The sequence below is a fragment of the Durio zibethinus genome, chromosome 1, assembly GCF_047325235.1.
Source record: "Durio zibethinus cultivar Kanyao isolate XHJ-2024 chromosome 1, ASM4732523v1, whole genome shotgun sequence".
In the NCBI taxonomy this organism is placed as follows: Eukaryota; Viridiplantae; Streptophyta; class Magnoliopsida; order Malvales; family Malvaceae; genus Durio; species Durio zibethinus.
In genome coordinates this window covers 36403177-36420557 of record NC_143162.1, presented here as the reverse complement: position 1 = coordinate 36420557, position 17381 = coordinate 36403177, and the positions used below count along the sequence as shown (strand labels likewise).

At 36.7% G+C, this 17381-nt stretch overlaps 2 protein-coding genes and 2 pseudogenes across 5 annotated transcripts; all 4 read left to right on the top strand.

The window, feature by feature from the left end:
- Window positions 1–266: 266 nt before the first annotated feature.
- LOC149520602 (uncharacterized) lies at window positions 267–2452 on the top strand (annotated as a pseudogene). Its single transcript, XR_016330378.1, has 6 exons — window positions 267–683; window positions 841–1069; window positions 1171–1347; window positions 1439–1683; window positions 2032–2076; window positions 2159–2452. The product of XR_016330378.1 is annotated as an uncharacterized LOC149520602 (transcript).
- A 378-nt stretch (window positions 2453–2830) lies between these two features.
- Window positions 2831–4618, top strand: LOC111312664 (dirigent protein 2-like). The gene has a single exon (XM_089767881.1). It carries the CDS (start codon window positions 3662–3664, stop codon window positions 4205–4207), a length of 546 nt encoding a protein of 181 aa, XP_089624007.1. The 5' UTR covers window positions 2831–3661; the 3' UTR covers window positions 4208–4618.
- Window positions 4619–4758: 140 nt separating this feature from the next.
- Window positions 4759–16830, top strand: LOC111312659 (exocyst complex component SEC3A). 2 transcript variants are annotated; one of them, XM_089767845.1, is made up of 25 exons: window positions 4759–5043; window positions 5415–5485; window positions 6229–6309; window positions 6539–6606; window positions 6801–6903; window positions 7223–7368; window positions 8368–8485; window positions 8994–9098; window positions 9308–9409; window positions 9502–9639; window positions 9878–10006; window positions 10098–10178; window positions 10259–10333; window positions 10441–10614; window positions 10710–10863; window positions 10961–11025; window positions 11319–11489; window positions 11575–11654; window positions 11921–12002; window positions 12386–12483; window positions 12584–12692; window positions 12826–12894; window positions 13180–13245; window positions 13325–13414; window positions 14777–16830. In XM_089767845.1, the coding sequence occupies exons 1-25, from the start codon at window positions 4869–4871 to the stop codon at window positions 14807–14809; spliced, it is 2583 nt and encodes an 860-aa protein (XP_089623971.1). In that variant the 5' UTR covers window positions 4759–4868; the 3' UTR covers window positions 14810–16830. The 2 variants fall into 2 exon arrangements, with proteins under 2 accessions (XP_089623971.1, XP_022768852.1); XM_022913117.2 differs by lacking the exon at window positions 14777–16830 and adding an exon at window positions 13646–13979.
- On the top strand, window positions 14796–16924 carry LOC111312660 (putative E3 ubiquitin-protein ligase ARI8 pseudogene; annotated as a pseudogene). Its single transcript, XR_016346264.1, has 2 exons — window positions 14796–16656; window positions 16807–16924. The product of XR_016346264.1 is annotated as a putative E3 ubiquitin-protein ligase ARI8 pseudogene (transcript).
- Window positions 16925–17381: the final 457 nt, after the last annotated feature.

The window sequence follows — 17381 nt, the reverse complement described above, 5'->3', positions numbered from 1 at the left end:
TGAATCTTTCTCTCAAAAAAAAAAAAAAAAAACAAAGAGAATCAGATAAGTTTCCGACAAAAAAAACAGTGAAAAGGATTTAGATAGCACTAGCAGGCCTAGCTGCCTCCTAACGAAATCAACTGCTTAGCTGGCGTCAGAGTTCCAGACTCCAGCGCCAGCAATTTTCAAATCGAAAACCCTAAACCCCCAGAATCCCAATTTCGAATCCTGACCATACACATTTATTTCCATTCTTTCAATTCAAATCTCTATAATTTTTCTAATCCTCATTCCTCGTCACTGTCCTCTTCAATCTTAAAAAAATCAGCATCTCAATCTCAGTCTCAGATGACGAATCCGACGAAGTCGGCCAAATGCGAGTTCGAGTCCAAAGGATACGAAAGAAACATGGCCACCACCGAGTCGGAACCGAGTTGACTCAGCGACTCATACGTTGGTTCGTCAAATATTCGACGCTCCTCATATTCCTTCCAGCCGCTCTGCTGCTCATTTCGAGGCCACCAGGATCGCTATAAAACCCGGATCGATCGTCAACTCGGAACTTAATGAAGTGAAGAAACCCAATTTGTCGGATAACTCAGGAGTTAGTCAAGCGAAGAAAACGAGCCAAGTAAAGAAATCAGGCAGCAATTTGAACCGGCTCGATCCAACTACTCATGTTGTGGGTGGTGTGAGAGAACGTAAGTAGAATATCACATAAATCTCTTTTTCCTTTTTTTTCAACTTTCGTTAAAGAGAAATAGGAAATTTTTTCAATTTTTGAGACCAAAATTATTGTCAAGTAGAAATATTTAGAAATATATGAATAAATGACAAAATGTTTATGGAATCTATCAGGTTTCTTGAAGCTCCTACCAGTTGAAGAACTTTAGCATCCGGATGTTCCAGTGGATGAAGAATCCACCAGTAGTCCTTTTAAAAGATTGGCGTAAATATCAGACAACGAAACGCCTTATGGTGGAGGGAACTCCACCCTCTCGCGGCGGTCTACTAATGTCATGGATTTAATCTATTCACCGGAAACCAAACCCTTGATGAGATTCAGAAAAGCTTCAATTGTTTTTGAGTCTTGATAAAGAGAATGATGAATTTTAATACTAATGTTTGCTTTTTTTTTTTTTTGTATTATGGATTATGCAATAATCTGTATGGAAATTGTTTGTCCAGGTGAATGAAACTGTTGTTGTACATTGTGGTTTCTTTAGTGAAAGTGGTGGTTTTAAAATATATGATAGGGACAAAAGTTATATGCAACGTTGCAAAGTTGTCGTTTCTACTAGTGCATTTGGAGGTGGAGATGATTTTGATCAGCCTATAGGAATGTCAGAGACATCTCTTGGTAAGGTTAGCATATCTGATGCAGAAGACTTACTTTTTGGCTTAGATGTTCAACATGTTGATTTTTTAAATTGAATTCTGTGCTTTGCTGATGCAGGTTTGCTATGTTGCATTCTGGGACGAAATGATGCTTGCAGCACAGGAGTTACAGTGCAATAAGATTGACGAAGATGTATTTATTGGTCAATGGCATATTGTGATTGTACGTAATCTTCCTTTTGTAGACCAAAGGTTGAATTGCAAAATTCCAAAGGTCTGATGGGTATATGTAAACCAGCAAAGACTAGGAGTTGTCCACCTTTTTATCTCCAAACATTTTGTCTTTTTGGCTGCTCGTAATTGGTATCAACTTGTTCTTTGTGTTCAGGACTTATTTAAACTTCTCTTCTTCATTTGTCACCATTAATGTCTTTTCTTGTATTTGCATTGCTCATCTACTATCATTTGTTGGCAATTTTAGATCATTATAGCCGTATATCCATGAATTCAGTACTTTAAAATTGATTTTGACCTTAAATTTTGTAGGCGGTCTTAGAGAAAGTATGAGCATTCATCATAATGTAATATGTGGATCAAGGGTCATTTTCTTCCCTTCTTACATTTGTTTGCTTTGATGCTTATGCATCCGTGCATCAAAATGTATGCTAAGAAATGTTATGAAGATTATTTTAATGAGTTTGTGGCTATCAGATGTTGCCCCATCGGCTCTTTCCTCATGCAAAGTATTCTATTCGGGTAGACTCAAAATCTCAGTTCAATCCTTTAGGTGTATTGGAAGCTCTAATTTGGCGTAGGAATTCAATGCTTGCAATTTCAGAGCACGGAGCTCGAAGTAGTTTCTATGATGAGGTGAAGGCTGCTGTCAAGAAACGCAAAGCCACACCAAAAGAAGTTGAGGTGTGAATGACTCAGTATAATCAGGATGCTCTTCCTGAGGACATAATATTTAATGGAAAGAAATGTATTATTCTGTCTTCTCTTTCTTGTTTGTGTAAAAGATATCACAACGAGAAGCAACTTTACTACATTAAAGGTCAATGGGAGTGATGATGCAAAACTGGCATGACTTAATAATTTCTTATGTCCACTGTAAGCACTATACTTTTCATCATTCAATGTCCAGTCTGGATTACATTGTCTGAATTCCACTGCTCCTGGCGTTTGAGGTTGCAAATTTGTTATGCAGGACTTAGAGAGCAGTATATATGCCGTTTGTTATTTATGCGTATGAAAGCTTTTACTGTCTGTACCTATATGTCAATGCTCCAAACCAAGGTTTGCTAAAATTGGGTCTTGTATTCTTGCCTATGGTTCTGCAGCCTGGCTGAGTTTGGCGGCATTAAAGCTCAGCCTTGTTCCATATAATAAAACCTCAATAGTGAGAGAGGCCAGTAATTGGAAGTAAGCCTCAAGCCCTTTTGACACGTTTCTTACACAGAGAAAAAGTGAATAAAATGCTGAAAGAAGGGGGATGTAATTCCTTGAACCATGTCCAGATAACTGGAATTTACCTTTGAACATAGTTTCCTGCAAAATTTTGATTTGCCTTTTGCTTTTCTGTGCAGCTCTAAATGAAGCCTCTGTCATTGTGAGTAAGCATACACATTTGACTAATCTATTCATTTGCCTCTGGTTTAATGAGGTTGTTCCTTTCACTACGAGGGATCAATTGAGCTTTCCCTGTGTTCTCTGGCGGATGAAAGTGCTAAAGAACATCAATATGTTCCCAGTCTGCACACGTAAAGATCTTGTTAATAGCATGGGTCACATACGCAAGGCTAGGCCTTTGATAAATTGATGTTATTTATCTGGTTCCAGTTGAACGTCTTGACTATTACATAGAAATGGTGGGGGAATATAGGCTGTGTTATAACCTTTAATCCATTTTGTTATCTACTTGCATGTTTATAGGTGGCATTGGTGATTGGCCTTCAGAGCTTGTTATCTCTTATCCTCTTTTGCTTCATTAATTTGTTTATTATTTTACTACAAAAAATTCGATTTTTTTTGTTAGAATAAATTGCTATAGTTCTTGTATATATCTGGGTACTAACCACTAAGAGATCTGATTGTAAAATGGATGAATCGAATCTTACATTTATTCTTACCTTTGATATAGGATGAATTGAATCTTACACTTGTTCTTACTTTGATGTGGTAGCAAAATTATTTTACCTACTCAAGGCCCACGACCAACTCAATTCCAGGAACTCCCATCGTTTCTACATGATTAGGTTTAAAGCTGAAGAAGTGGCCACCAAATTTATTTAGCACTGAGGAACAGGTTTGTTTGCATATCTAATGTATCCAACTCTAAAAAATGCTTGCCAGAATCATATTTTGCTTGGCAGTTATTTTAGCCATTCTGGCTGTTATTCTCTTGGCCTTGTTCTCACCGGAAGCCCACAAAAACCCCGTTACAAACGCCCCCAGACCTTGGCTGGCCCTGTCCTTGGACATCCAACAGCCACATATTTCAAGCTCCAGCATCCAACCTGTTGCCCAGCCAGATGCCGGAGCTTTTATCTTTCACCGAACACTCACGAAAGGACCTGAGAACACGTCCCGAGTAGTTGGAAAAGCCCAAGACTTCATTATTCCGATTGAACATTTCGCTAATTCTGCATTCAATGTAGTTTATCTCACTTTTGAAACACCTGAGTATTCTGGGAGCCTGGTGTCCAAGCATGTTGAACATAAGGATAGAGAAGAATTAACAGTGGTTGGAGGAACTGGTTCTTTTGCATTTGCACGTGGGCTTGCAGTTGTTGCGCAGACTGATTCCCAGTCATCTGAAGCTGATCTCACTTATCATATAAAGCTTCAGCTTAGATTTCCTAACAGATCCCAGACGATTCCAGGATGAGGCAAACCCAGAATCATCTGTTTGAGATATTATTCTTTCCATTATTCTTTTTTCTTTTTCATGAATATATATAATTTTATTGCAGAATCTTTAATAAATAGCTCCAAATTTTTATCGGCAAATTGCCTCGAGTATGAGAATCTCTGTTTCTTTCTTTAACACGCACACAATCACAATAACCAAGCAAGCAAAAGGAAGATGTTCAAGACCTGGAACTGCGTCAGGAGCCAGGATTCTGAGGGCCCAATTTCCGAAAGACATTGGAAACTTGGACCATCTTTCGATGCCACATTAGCCCAAATAATGGCAAATACATTTTCAAAAAATAAAATCCCTCTTTTGCGACAGTGTTCACAAATTTTCGTGTCTATATTATATATATATATAAGTAAGAGACTTCAAACCCGGTTTATCCGGGCGTATTACCAGACAAATCGGGCCGAAACGCTAATTTATAATTTTCTTCGATAATTTATAAGCCTTATATTACTTTTCTTTTCTTTTTTTGTTATTATTTTTTTTTAAATTTTGTTGGTTCGTGTCTGTTAACTGTTAATCACGCAATTTTTTCACATTTTCTCTGTCTCTCCCTCTTGGAGATTGGGAACCTGGGAAGCTCGCATCCGTTGAGGAAGGAAGGAGAAAGTCGTAGGAATACGAAATGGCGAAATCAAGCGCGGACGACGAGGAGCTAAGGCGAGCTTGTGAGGCCGCAATCGAAGGCACCAAACAGAAGGTCGTGATGTCGATTCGCGTCGCTAAAAGCCACGGGATCTGGGGCAAATCTGGCAAATTTGGCCGCCACATGGCTAAACCTAGAGTCCTCGCTCTCTCCAGTACCTCCTCTCCTTAATCTGACAATATTTTCTCTACTTTAATTTACGATGTAGTTTTTTTTTTTTTTTTTTTTTTACTTCTTTTCAATTGAAAATTTATTGATTATGCTAGAATTGTGTTAATTGCAATGTTGAACTATTGAACTAACCGTTACGATAGTAAATTGTGCCAAACTGTTAGGACAGTTCAAATTCAAGGAATATTAGCTATACTTTGTAAAGGTTTTTGAATTAAAATAATAATAATTAGATTTGAAGTGCCATGGGTTCCCTTGTAAGTGTACTGCGGGGTTCTTCATTCTTGTTTGGATTAATGCTGGATTCTTGAAGCTTTTTTTGCTTGTCCTTATGAAGACCTATGGTTTATGCAGTGAAATCAAAAGGTCAGCGAACTAAAGCTTTTCTGCGAGTCTTGAAGTATTCTACAGGAGGCGTTCTTGAGGTAATTGTCCCTTATTATAATTTCAGACTATGTGTGTTAGGACAAACGGGAATAAGTGCAGAAAGATTAGCCAATGAGTTTATCATTTTTTATTGAGTAAGCCTTTTTGTAGTGTTGCTACATGGTAGCTTAAAGCTGAACGCAGAATGATTAGGGTGGCCATTGTGAGGTTTCAATTGGCTTACCTGTAATAGGTTTTGACCTCTGAGGCTGTGCTGGTCCATAAATTTTTTGTTAGGACTCATTGGTATAGTTGCTTGCCTCTCTGGCTTCATTCTGCTAATATAGTTGATTGTTGTTCATCATACATTAGGTTTATATGTTTTACCAGAATGAATTATCAGTGTGTGATTAATTGTCATTTGTGTGCATTAGTGGTGAATCAAGAGTCATAACATGGCCATGATAAAGTGGGATATAGCTTTGTTTATTGTTCTTATGGATCACATCTTTTCCTTTTCTACTGAAGTTTGCTATTGATAAAAAATAATGAATATACAAATCACAAAGTACAGCTAGCCATTTGTCTACCTCTTCATGTGAAACACAGAATCATTTATACAATCACTTTTTGCATTAATGAGAAGAGAATATTGCTAGTACAAACAAAAGGCAAACTTCTTCAATTTCCAATACAAAGGGCAGGGAACTATTTGATTAAAGATAAGTCTTAACTAATAGGTATTCTAGTTTTATTAATTTTAGGATCATATATTGACATATGAATTACTAAAATTGTGCAGCCTGCTAAGTTATACAAATTGAAGCATCTTTCAAAGGTTGAGGTTATAACTAATGATCCCAGTGGATGTACTTTTACTTTGGTAAGCCCTTTTTTTGTTCCTTTTCTTTGGCTGTTTGAATAAGAATATTCTGTTGAAAGCTGTATGTTCTTTGATCTTTATCAACTTCAGTAGACCAAACACTGCTTAGTGACTATGTGATTTAAAGAACCAATTGAGCAGAAGTAGAATATATTTCTACCTTAAACTTCTTTTCCATGTTCTCCCTGCATGGAATTTTTTATTCAACTTCTAACTGAACTTCTTATAGGGATTTGATAACCTCAGAAGTCAAAGTGTTGCTCCACCTCAGTGGACTATGCGCAACATTGATGACAGGTAAATTGAAATCGCTCTGGATTGAAGATATCACCTTTTTGTTGGGATGTTTCTTTTTTCTCTTTTATGGTTCCTTCCTTTTGGTTCTCCAACAAAATTAATGCTTATCTTCTTTTCTTGATTGTTCTTTTAACAATTGGCTGTTGTTGCATATAGTTATTTATTTCCATGTCCTTTCTTAAATATTTTTGCAGGAACCGCCTTTTATTATGTATCTTAAACATCTGCAAAGATATACTTGGTCGCCTTCCCAAAGTTGTTGGTATAGATGTTGTGGAGATGGCTCTTTGGGCTAAGGTGAGTTTGATGATTTTGTTCTTTCTGATTTCTTGAGTGTTGAATTGATATTAAATCATTTTTTTATGCAAATTATAGAATACATGAAACTCACAAAAAGCTGTAATTATGCAGAGCATAACATAAGCTTCTAGTTGCTCATGCCTAGTGGCCAAGTTTAAGGATATTTTAACTTATAGAACCTAGTGGATTGGTGTTCATTCTGAGGAGCATAATGCCATAGTGGAGTTCTGATTTTGCTTAAAATTCAAGATATCTTATTTCAATAATTTTATCTGAAATTTTCTTTTCTCGTCTTTAACTTGTATGCTGTATCTAGGAAAATACACCCTCTGTCACTACTCAAAGGAATCAGCAAGATGGTCTAGTTGCAACTAGAGTAACTGAAAGTGACTTGAAAGTGACCGTTGAAAAGGAACTTGTTTCTCAAGCTGAGGAAGAGGACATGGAGGCTCTTTTGGGCACGTATGTTGTTCCTTTATTCTGATCTAAGGTTCTTCAGTGAAAGTCAGATATGCTTCACCCTTAAGCAACTGCATAGATTCCTTCTAGACTGTAAAATGCTAAATTGCTAATGCAAATTGACAGAGTAGACATAAGGCATGATGAGGGATGGCAAATCCACCCAAACCTGTTGGGTTCCAAGAATAGGATCTTTTTTTTGAAAATTGGGTTATGGGTTGGGTCGGATTTTTTTTCCCAAAGCTGAGGTCGGATCAGAGTCTAGTTTTAGGTAAATGTGACCCAGTATATATATAAAATATTTTTTATTATTTTTTTAATTTTATATTTATATATGTATTATATTAATAAAATTATTATTTAATACTTTAATTGGGTCAGGTCGGTTGCGGTTTTGTACATATGCGGGTTGGGTATGAAAAAATAACGTTTTGATGTCGAGTTAGAGTCAATTATGAATTTTATAAAGTCAATTCGGAGTCGGGGCGAGAAAAAAAAAAGGCCCTAACCCAACCCATTGCCATCTCTAGGCATGAAGCACACCTGCAGTCCAATTCTTGGAAATTGATATGCAAGTATTCACTTATTGTTGGTTGTATCCAGAAATATATCAGATGAGAATGGTCATATCAATATGTTGCATTTGCATTTTGTTTTTTAAAAAATAAAATATTTATTTATCATCTGCCAAATTACTGAGATGATTAGATAACAGCTAAAGTCATAGTTCTATTTCTCTAAGGGTGATGTTGGGGAGGGGGTCCTTATCTTGGCAGCAATATCTGTCATTTTTTGGAAACAGAGCAAAAAAAAGTATGAAGATGTGGCTTGGTTGTTGTAGTGGTCATAGATCCTTGATAGTCTATGATTCTTGATTTCTTTTTCTTCACAGTCTGTTTGATTTGCATAACTGAAAAGAAATATACTGTTTTTTTGTGTTTGGTTCGTAATGGTTGAAGCACAATCTTATCCTAATGTTTTTTATCATAACATGAAATACAGCTATGTCATGGGCATTGGTGAAGCGGAAGCATTTTCTGAACGGTTGAAGCGGGAGCTTCTTGCTCTGGAAGCAGCAAATGTGCATGCCATTTTGGAAAGTGAACCTCTAGTAGATGAGGTGTTTACTTCTATTTTTGCTTTTTGATTGTGTTTTTCCTCTCATTGTTTTATTCTTATATCTCACTGGCACCATGTTGGGACTATTAAGAATCAATGGCCTGCATTGTTCCCATGCTTCACGGCTCTTCTGGTCTAGTCCCATCCCATTATGCATTAGGTATCAAACAGGCTTATCAGATATTCTATGCAGTCTTCTTTACTTGCATTTTGGGTATACTCAAGTTCACAATTTCTCTACCTTGACTTCTAGCCATTCTTCTCTAACAGCTGCTTATTTATGTTTGCCTACTCCTAAATAGTTCCAATGAATATGTTGTTGTGTTTGAGGAACTTCTGTTTATTTTCCACCTTACCTTGTGGCTTTTATGATTGCTTTATGTGTTTAGAACATTCTTGGTTTTTTTCATATGAAAATTCTTTATTAATCTTGGTTATGCTGATGTTCACCACTATTAACAATATGCTTCTTAGTCACTAAGCTTACTGTTCTGTTCCTCGTCTTTCAGGTATTGCAAGGGCTTGAGGCAGCAACAAATTATGTTGACGACATGGATGAATGGTTAGGAATCTTCAATGTTAAATTACGACATATGAGAGAAGATATTGAGTCGGTAGGGAACCTTTTGTGGACAGTCTCTTAATTGTAGGATCCTCTGTTTTCATCCTGTCTAGTCTGTCATTAATCCATCATTTATGTGCTTCTAGTTTGCTGCTAATTTTGTCCTCAAATTAAATGGTGAAGATGTAAACTATATATTCTTGACTTCAACATCTGACTTCTTCTTATGCCGGCATGTAACTCTTTTTCACAATATACTAGATAGAAACCCGCAACAACAAGTTAGAGATGCAGTCTGTAAATAATAAAGCACTCATTGAAGAACTTGATAAGCTTCTTGAACGGTTGCGTGTCCCTTCTGAGGTATATCATCCATTGCTATATTTTTTTTTTTTTTAGACTTTAGCCAAGGCATGTAGCCTGTATTCCCCTAACAATTTTATTATTGGTTGCAGTATGCAGCTTGTCTGACAGGAGGCACATTTGATGAGGCTCACATGCTTCAAAATGTTGAAGCATGTGAGTGGTTAACTGGTGCCTTACGTGGCCTTGAAGTACCTAACTTGGATTCTACTTATGCAAACATGAGAGCTGTATGGACTCACCACTCTCATTTCCCTCAGTTTCCACAGTTTTGTAGTTAGGCAAATTATCCAGTAGATTACGTGGCACAGGACTAGTTTAACACATGCTGCTTACTTGGATGTTCACTTAATGTTGGAGCTTTTACTTTCAATAACTTTGCAGTGGACTAGTATTGCTACTGGATCTGGATTTGTATGGTCTTTTAAGAATAAAAGTCGCTTTCTGTTTGTTGTGTCTTTATTTTAGGTTAAAGAGAAGCGGGCAGAACTCGAAAAACTAAAAGCTACATTTGTCCGGAGAGCTTCTGAGTTCTTGAGAAACTACTTTGCCAGTTTGGTGGATTTTATGATTAGTGACAAAAGCTACTTCTCCCAGGTATTGCTTTTATGTTATTTTCATCTTGATGATAAGTATCAACAGTGTGGCAAGGATTCCTAAATGTTGTTCATCTGCTTGATTTAAACAGCGGGGGCAGTTGAAGAGGCCTGATCATGCTGATTTGCGGTATAAATGCAGGACTTATGCGCGCCTTTTGCAACATTTAAAGGTCAAATCGTAGATCAACTCTAAATGTGTAAAATAGTTTGTCTCGATTGTTCTAATACTTTCGTTCCTTCTCGTTCTCAGAGTCTTGATAAGAGTTGCTTGGGTCCTTTGAGGAAAGCTTATTGTAGCTCCCTTAACTTACTTCTTCGGCGAGAGGTTGGGAATGCAGAATGAAATATTCAACTATCTAGAAAAGAAATGCCTTTTTTATTTGAACTTTATGTTTTTTAAAATGCTTGATAAATAGTTATAATTCTGTTTAGGCTCGTGAATTTGCCAATGAGCTACGTGCTAGTACAAAAGCATCAAGAAATCCAACGGTATGGCTAGAAGCTTCCACAGGTGGCAGTCAAAGTGGGAATAGTGCAGACACTTCTGCAGTTTCTGATGCTTATGCCAAAATGCTGACAATTTTTATTCCACTGCTTGTAGATGAGGTTATAGTCCGTCCTGCACTATTTGTACATGAGGGTACATGTATTCTCAAGTCTTAATTTATTGAAATTTAATTCCTTCATGTCTCAAACTGCAGAGTTCTTTCTTTGCACACTTCATGTGCTTTGAAGTTCCTGCGCTTGTTCCCCCCGGAGGTGTTGCTAATGGTAATAAAAGTGGATCCTATGATGATGATACCAATGATGATGATCTGGGCATTATGGACATTGATGACAATGATAGCAAAGCTGGTAATCATTTCTCTTGTGCTTTTATAATTTATGGTAATAAATCTCCCTTCCTCTAATTCAAACTCTTATAAATGTGGAAACTACTTTATTTTGCTAGGTAAAACTTCTGCAGATCTGCAATCATTAAATGAATCACTGCAGGATTTGCTTGATGGAATTCAAGTATGCAAGCATATTGGAGTCTTTTGCAGATAGATTTTCTGTTGCTCCTTGTTATGTTCCTTTTTTTTTTTTTCTGAGTTTCTGGAACCAGAATTACATTTTAAATTATGAATGTCTTCCCAAGTTTTGGTACTTTTTATTAATGTTCATCATTTTTAACTTGATTGCATATTCTTCTCATTCTTTATTTCATTGTACTTGTTCTCCTTGTTTTCCATTAGCATTTCTTTATGATGTTACTTAGCGGGCACTCCCTGGTTTGCAATCTCAATTTCCAATTTTCTGGATTGCAGGAAGACTTTTATGCTGTAGTTGATTGGGCATATAAGATCGACCCTTTACGTTGCATATCCATGCATGGGATAACCGAGCGCTATCTATCTGGCCAGAAAGCTGATGCAGCAGGATTTGTACGCCTCCTGCTTGGTGACCTGGAATCAAGAATTTCTATGCAGTTCAGCCGGGTACATTTATATGGAAACTGAAATTCTTATGACCTTTTGCATTTAGTATGAATCTAATCTGTTTAAGCTGCAACTGAATTTGCAGTTTGTTGATGAGGCTTGTCATCAAATTGAAAGAAATGAGCGTAACGTTCGACAAATGGGAGTCTTATCATACATCCCTCGGTAAAGTGAATGCCTTTATGAGAATTCAGAGATTGCAAATTTGAGACCAAAGCTGATAAAAATGCAAAGAAAAAAAACTAGTAGTAGTTGTTTTCAATTAATGGTTTGAAATGTTTTTGTTTTTTCTGGCATATATTTTCAACACGCTGTAAATTTTATTTCCAAAATAGCTAGGTTTAATATTCATATGTGATGCTTTATTATTTACTTGCTCATCAGGTTGGACTTCAGTTCGTTTTAAACAGTTCATATGTTCTTATGCACAGCTTTGCAACTCTAGCCACCCGCATGGAACAGTACATCCAGGGACAATCTAGGGACTTGGTTGATCAAGCATACACCAAATTTGTAAGTCCTATTTTCAGCCTGACATCCTTTTTATTTTTTGATTAGTTGAATAATGTAGTTAAACTCATGATGGATCATACAGTTTCCTTCATAATGGTAAGACTTAAGCATGTGCTAAGGTCTAGTTTTGCTACTAATCAGCACACTTTTGCATGTAATGGAGTTATAAGTCACTAAAGCATCTGCTAAGTACAGTCACCTTTCCTGTACTTTTGATGTGTTTGGTTGCATTTATTATCCTTGTTTTTCTTAATAAGATTAATCTTTCATATTGTGGTATCAAATCAGCTTTTTTTTTTTTTTTGTATTTTTCTTTATGTTATTATCTTCTGAATTTATGTTTATTACTGAAAAAAATTCACATTGTAAATATTGTTTGGCAGGTCAGCATTATGTTTGTGACTCTCGAAAAACTTGCACAGACTGATCTAAAATATGCTGATATATTTCTTTTAGAAAACTATGCAGCATTTCAGAATAGGTCTGGATCTTCTTTTTCCTATTTTTTCTATGGCTATGGATATAATAATTCTCATGTTTCCTTGAGGGCAATTTTTTTTCTCTCCATGCACATTTTACAGCTTGTATGACCTGGCCAATGTTGTGCCCACCTTAGCCAAATTTTATCACCAAGCAAGTGAAGCATATGAACAAGCATGTACACGTCATATCAGCATGATAATATACTACGTAAGGAATCCACCTTGGTGGCTTTTTATTTGCTTTACCCATTATTGTTAAGCAGTGATGTTAAATAGTTGTGGAAATACTGATAAGCTTTTCAAGTTATGACTCAGTCTTTAAAATTGTTCTCTCTTTGCAGCAATTTGAACGACTTTTCCAGTTTGCTCGAAAGATTGAGGATTTAATGTTTACTATTTCACCTGAAGAGGTTAGAGTGCCAATGATAGTATTTTGTCGTGGTCTTAATTTATGCATATAGAGTTTCATCAGATAGCTCCTCAAGAGTATCTGTATCTTTCCCACTTTTAACTAAATTTACGGAACAAGGCTTAATGTGCATGGTAGTCCCATCCTATCTTTAGTCATGGCCGGAATCCCATGATAAAAATTGAATCAACTTTTTTCTAATGAAATTAGTGCCAATAGTTATCATCAGACTTTGGTGGATTTGTTAACAAATGAATGATTTGGCTTTGTCCTTCAAAATTTGCAGATACCTTTCCAGCTTGGATTGTCTAAAATGGATCTCCGGAAGATGTTAAAATCCAGTTTATCTGGGGTGAGTTGATCAACAATTTTCAGAACATGATGTCCTTTAGTTTCAAATAGTGGAATCTATATCTTGACTTGTCGTACAGGTTGACAAGTCTATCGCTGCAATGTATAAGAAGTTGCAGAAGAACTTAACATCTGAGGAACTGTTACCCTCATTGTGGGACAAGTGCAAGGTAAGCTAGCTTCCATTTCAAAAACCGCTCAAGGCTTTACTATTTTTTGCCAAAGCATTTTTTGTGGATCATTAATCAATGCCAAGGGAAAGAGCATTAGAAAAACCCGGGTGAGTTGTGAGGTGAACGAAAGAGGGAGTTTGAGGTTGCTTCAACTTCTTAGGTGCTGATTTGGTGGGACATTCATTACTGGGTTGCTTACTAGTTTTATTATCTTACAATATTTGACAGAAGGAGTTTCTGGACAAGTATGATAGCTTTGCCCAACTTGTTGCCAAAATTTACCCCACGGAAACCATCCCCTCGGTGACTGAAATGAGAGAACTCCTTGCTTCCATGTAAAGGGAGAGAATTTTGCCCTCTGTATAATCTTTTGTGGCTCAATTTGGAGTAGAGAGCTTTACTAGCTTGCTATAATTATTCTTCTTGTTATTGCAATAGACAATTTTCTGCCCCATATTCCATTTTATTTGGATTTTAGCCATTTTATTCATTCATTACCGGATAGAAGTTAATATTTGTATCCTTTTCAATGTAAATTGATGTTTGCCTGCTTTAATTTTCATCTTGTGTACAGCAATTAAAGAGTTTCTAATCGACTTAAAGGTGAAAATGGATGATCCATTCGCCCTTTTTTCCCCTCTACCTATATAGCTAGGGACAAAGACGTCCTTAGCATACTTGGTTTCTTTAACCAACGGATGAAACAAAAGGTCTATCACCTATGCGTCAATTTGTCAAACAAATAGCCATCAAAACGATCGTTTTTCTTCTTCTTTTCCGTTTTTCTTCCATCTTTGGAGGGCATCAGTGATGACGGAAGATAATAGTAACTTTCTCTCATTGCTTTCAAGCACCATTGAATCAATCTCTCTCTCAGCAGCTGCATATTCAATCCTTTTATATTTTTGGGTAAACATATTTATTTTTAATTTTTGCAAAATAAGTGGTAATCTTTTATGGTAATAATGTCGGGATATTGTAATAATTCTATAATTTACATTCGATATCCAATTAAAACCATATATACCACATGCGTATATTTAAAATATCTGAACTATTATTACTACTAGTTTTAATTGGTGGGTGCACTGAGCAATTAAGTGGGATGCCAGCACAGGATTCCAAAATTTTAGAAATAGAGGAGAAGTTTACTAGGGATAAAAGTCTTCGCCCACATCAATAAACAAATCTCTCCATATTCTAGTTCTCATCATCATAGGTTTTTTAGGTTTTTTTAGGATTCCATTGATTTACCCAACACAGAGCATAAAAAGAAAAAGTTTCCGAACATCGTCCTGTTTTTAAACAAATCTATCTCTTCTCTTTCTTAATATCCTAAGTTTTTCGGCTTTTTTCTAGGGTTGGATTTTAACTTGTCATGGCGGCTTCTGATGAGGACGATAAGCACCTTGCCCACGAGGATAGTGATGACGACTCCTATAACGACGATACGGATCATGAATTACTCCAAGGCAACAGCAGGGCTGATTATGATGATGATGATGATGATGATGATGATGATGATGATGATGAGATTGCACTCGAAGAAGATGAAACCCTTAATATCCCTAGGTTGCACGACAATTTTAGTGTTCTAAAAGAAGCAGATATACGTCAGCGTATGGAGGAGAGTATTGATCAAGTCTCCTCTGTTCTTTCTGTATCAAAAGTTGAGGCAAGTGTCTTACTCCTTCACTATAATTGGAGTGTTAGTAAAGTTCATGATGCATGGTTTGCTGATGAAAAACAAGCCCGTGAAAAGGCAGGCTTGCTTGTCAAACCATTGATTGAATTACCTGATCATGGCTATATTCTTTGTGTAATCTGTTTGGAATCTTTCCCTCGTGATGGGTTTAAGTCTACAGCTTGTGGGCACCCTTATTGCAATGATTGCTGGAGTAAGTATATTAAAACAGCTATCGCTGATGGCCCTGGAAGTTTATTGCTAAAGTGTCCCGAACCATCTTGTCATGCTGCTGTGGGTGAAGACATGGTTGGTCTATTTGTGTCTGAGGAAGAGAAAAACAAGTATTCTGGTTACTTTGTTATGTCATATATTGAAGAAAGCAAGATGATCAAGTGGTGTCCTGGCCCAGGCTGTGAAAACGCTATTAAATTTGTTGCTGGGAGTGAAAATTTTGATGTTTCTTGTCTTTGCTCTCATTCGTTTTGCTGGAATTGTACTCAAGAAGCACATCGTCCCGTGGACTGTGAAACTGTGACAAAATGGATGTCGAAGAACAGCTCTGAGGCTGAGAATGTGAATTACATACTTGCTTTTACCAAGCCTTGTCCCAAATGCAGAAGACCAATTGAGAAAAACATGGGGTGTTCGCACATGACATGTAGGGCACCTTGCAATTTCCAATTTTGCTGGCTATGCCTCCAAGATTGGAGTCGTCATGGAGCTTGTAACCGTTATGAGGAAAATCCTGAGGAGCAAAGAAGAAAAAAAGCAAAGGACTATGTGATGAGATACACTCATTACTTTGAACGTTGGGCGACCAATCAAAAATCAATGAAGAAGGCTGCTGCCGACTTGCAAAATGTGCAAAATGAGCAAATTGAGATTCTTGGTCGAATTCAAGCCGAACCTGAAGTTCAACTCAAGTTTTTAACAGAAGCCTGGCAACGGATAGTTGAATGTAGGAGGGTGCTTACATGGACCTATGCATATGGTTACTACTTGTCTGATGAAGACCCGGCTAAAAGGAACTTGTTTGAGTATTTGCAAGGTGAGGCTGAGTCTGGCTTGGAAAGGCTTCATGATTGTGCAGAGAAGGATTTGCTACCATTCCTGAAAAATCAGCAGCCATCAAAGAAATTCATCGAGTTCCGTAAAAAGCTTCTTGTGCTCACCAGGGTGACCAGAAATTACTTTGAGAACTTGGTTAAAGCTCTACAGAATGGACTATCTGATGTAAACTCCCAGGGTTCTTCAAGTGTCTCAAAGAAACCCAAACGGGATCCGACAATGACTAATGCTGCTGCTGATGCTGTTGCTCTTATTGGAGCTAGGAGCTTCGATACAAACATAAATGAGTCCTCTGCCACTGCCCAGGGTTCATGGATTTGTGCATATTGTACCTATGTCAATGATGTTTCTGCCACGAATTGTACCATGTGTGGACGAGGCCCTTGGACTTGTGATCTCTGCACCTTCGCCAATTTGAGGACCTCATCAACATGCGCAGTGTGTTCCGAACCCCGGCAACCTAATTAGATCACTCCAAATGGGTGTGAGTTTAATTTGTTGTTCGAACTTTTTAGGATTTCATCCATAGAGATGAGCAAATAATCATTTTGGAGTTTAATTTCATGGTTTTTATAATACTAGTAGTATTGTTAGAAGAAATGAAACTGAAATTTTTCATATTTATTCTAAACAGATCTTATGTAGATTTTGTGCTTCACCAAGCCCGGGTACGAGTTTTGCTGCGTCATTATATATAGTCAGAAACCATTCTCCACCATATATAAAGTCAGTTTACAGCTTTTCCTTTCCAATTTGCAATAGATATGTTTGGCCATGATCTCAGTAAGTTTTTCTTTAAGAAAATGATCCCACTATTTAGTTTTAATGATCCACCATATATATCCATAATTTTATCCTTATGCTATACATATGAAAGTGATTTGAGTTGTGAAGCTTTTGCATGGTCATACATACATATATCATGTTAAAATGTTCTGTTTTTTTCAATAAAAAAGGTGCAGAAGCATAATTCTCATCATCTAAAAGCCTTTTTTTCTATTTTCCTTACTTACCCATAAGTTTTTCAAGGTCATTGTCATCAGAAAAGCAACAATAACTTTGGAACACTGGAAAATCTCTGTATTTAAATCAGTGCAAGTGGAAATATGCATATGTTTCCCACTTTATATAAGTGCAGAGTGGATTCTTACTAGACTTTAGCGATATTTTTATATATAAAAAAGATAGAGTAAAGTTAAGTTCTCTTTA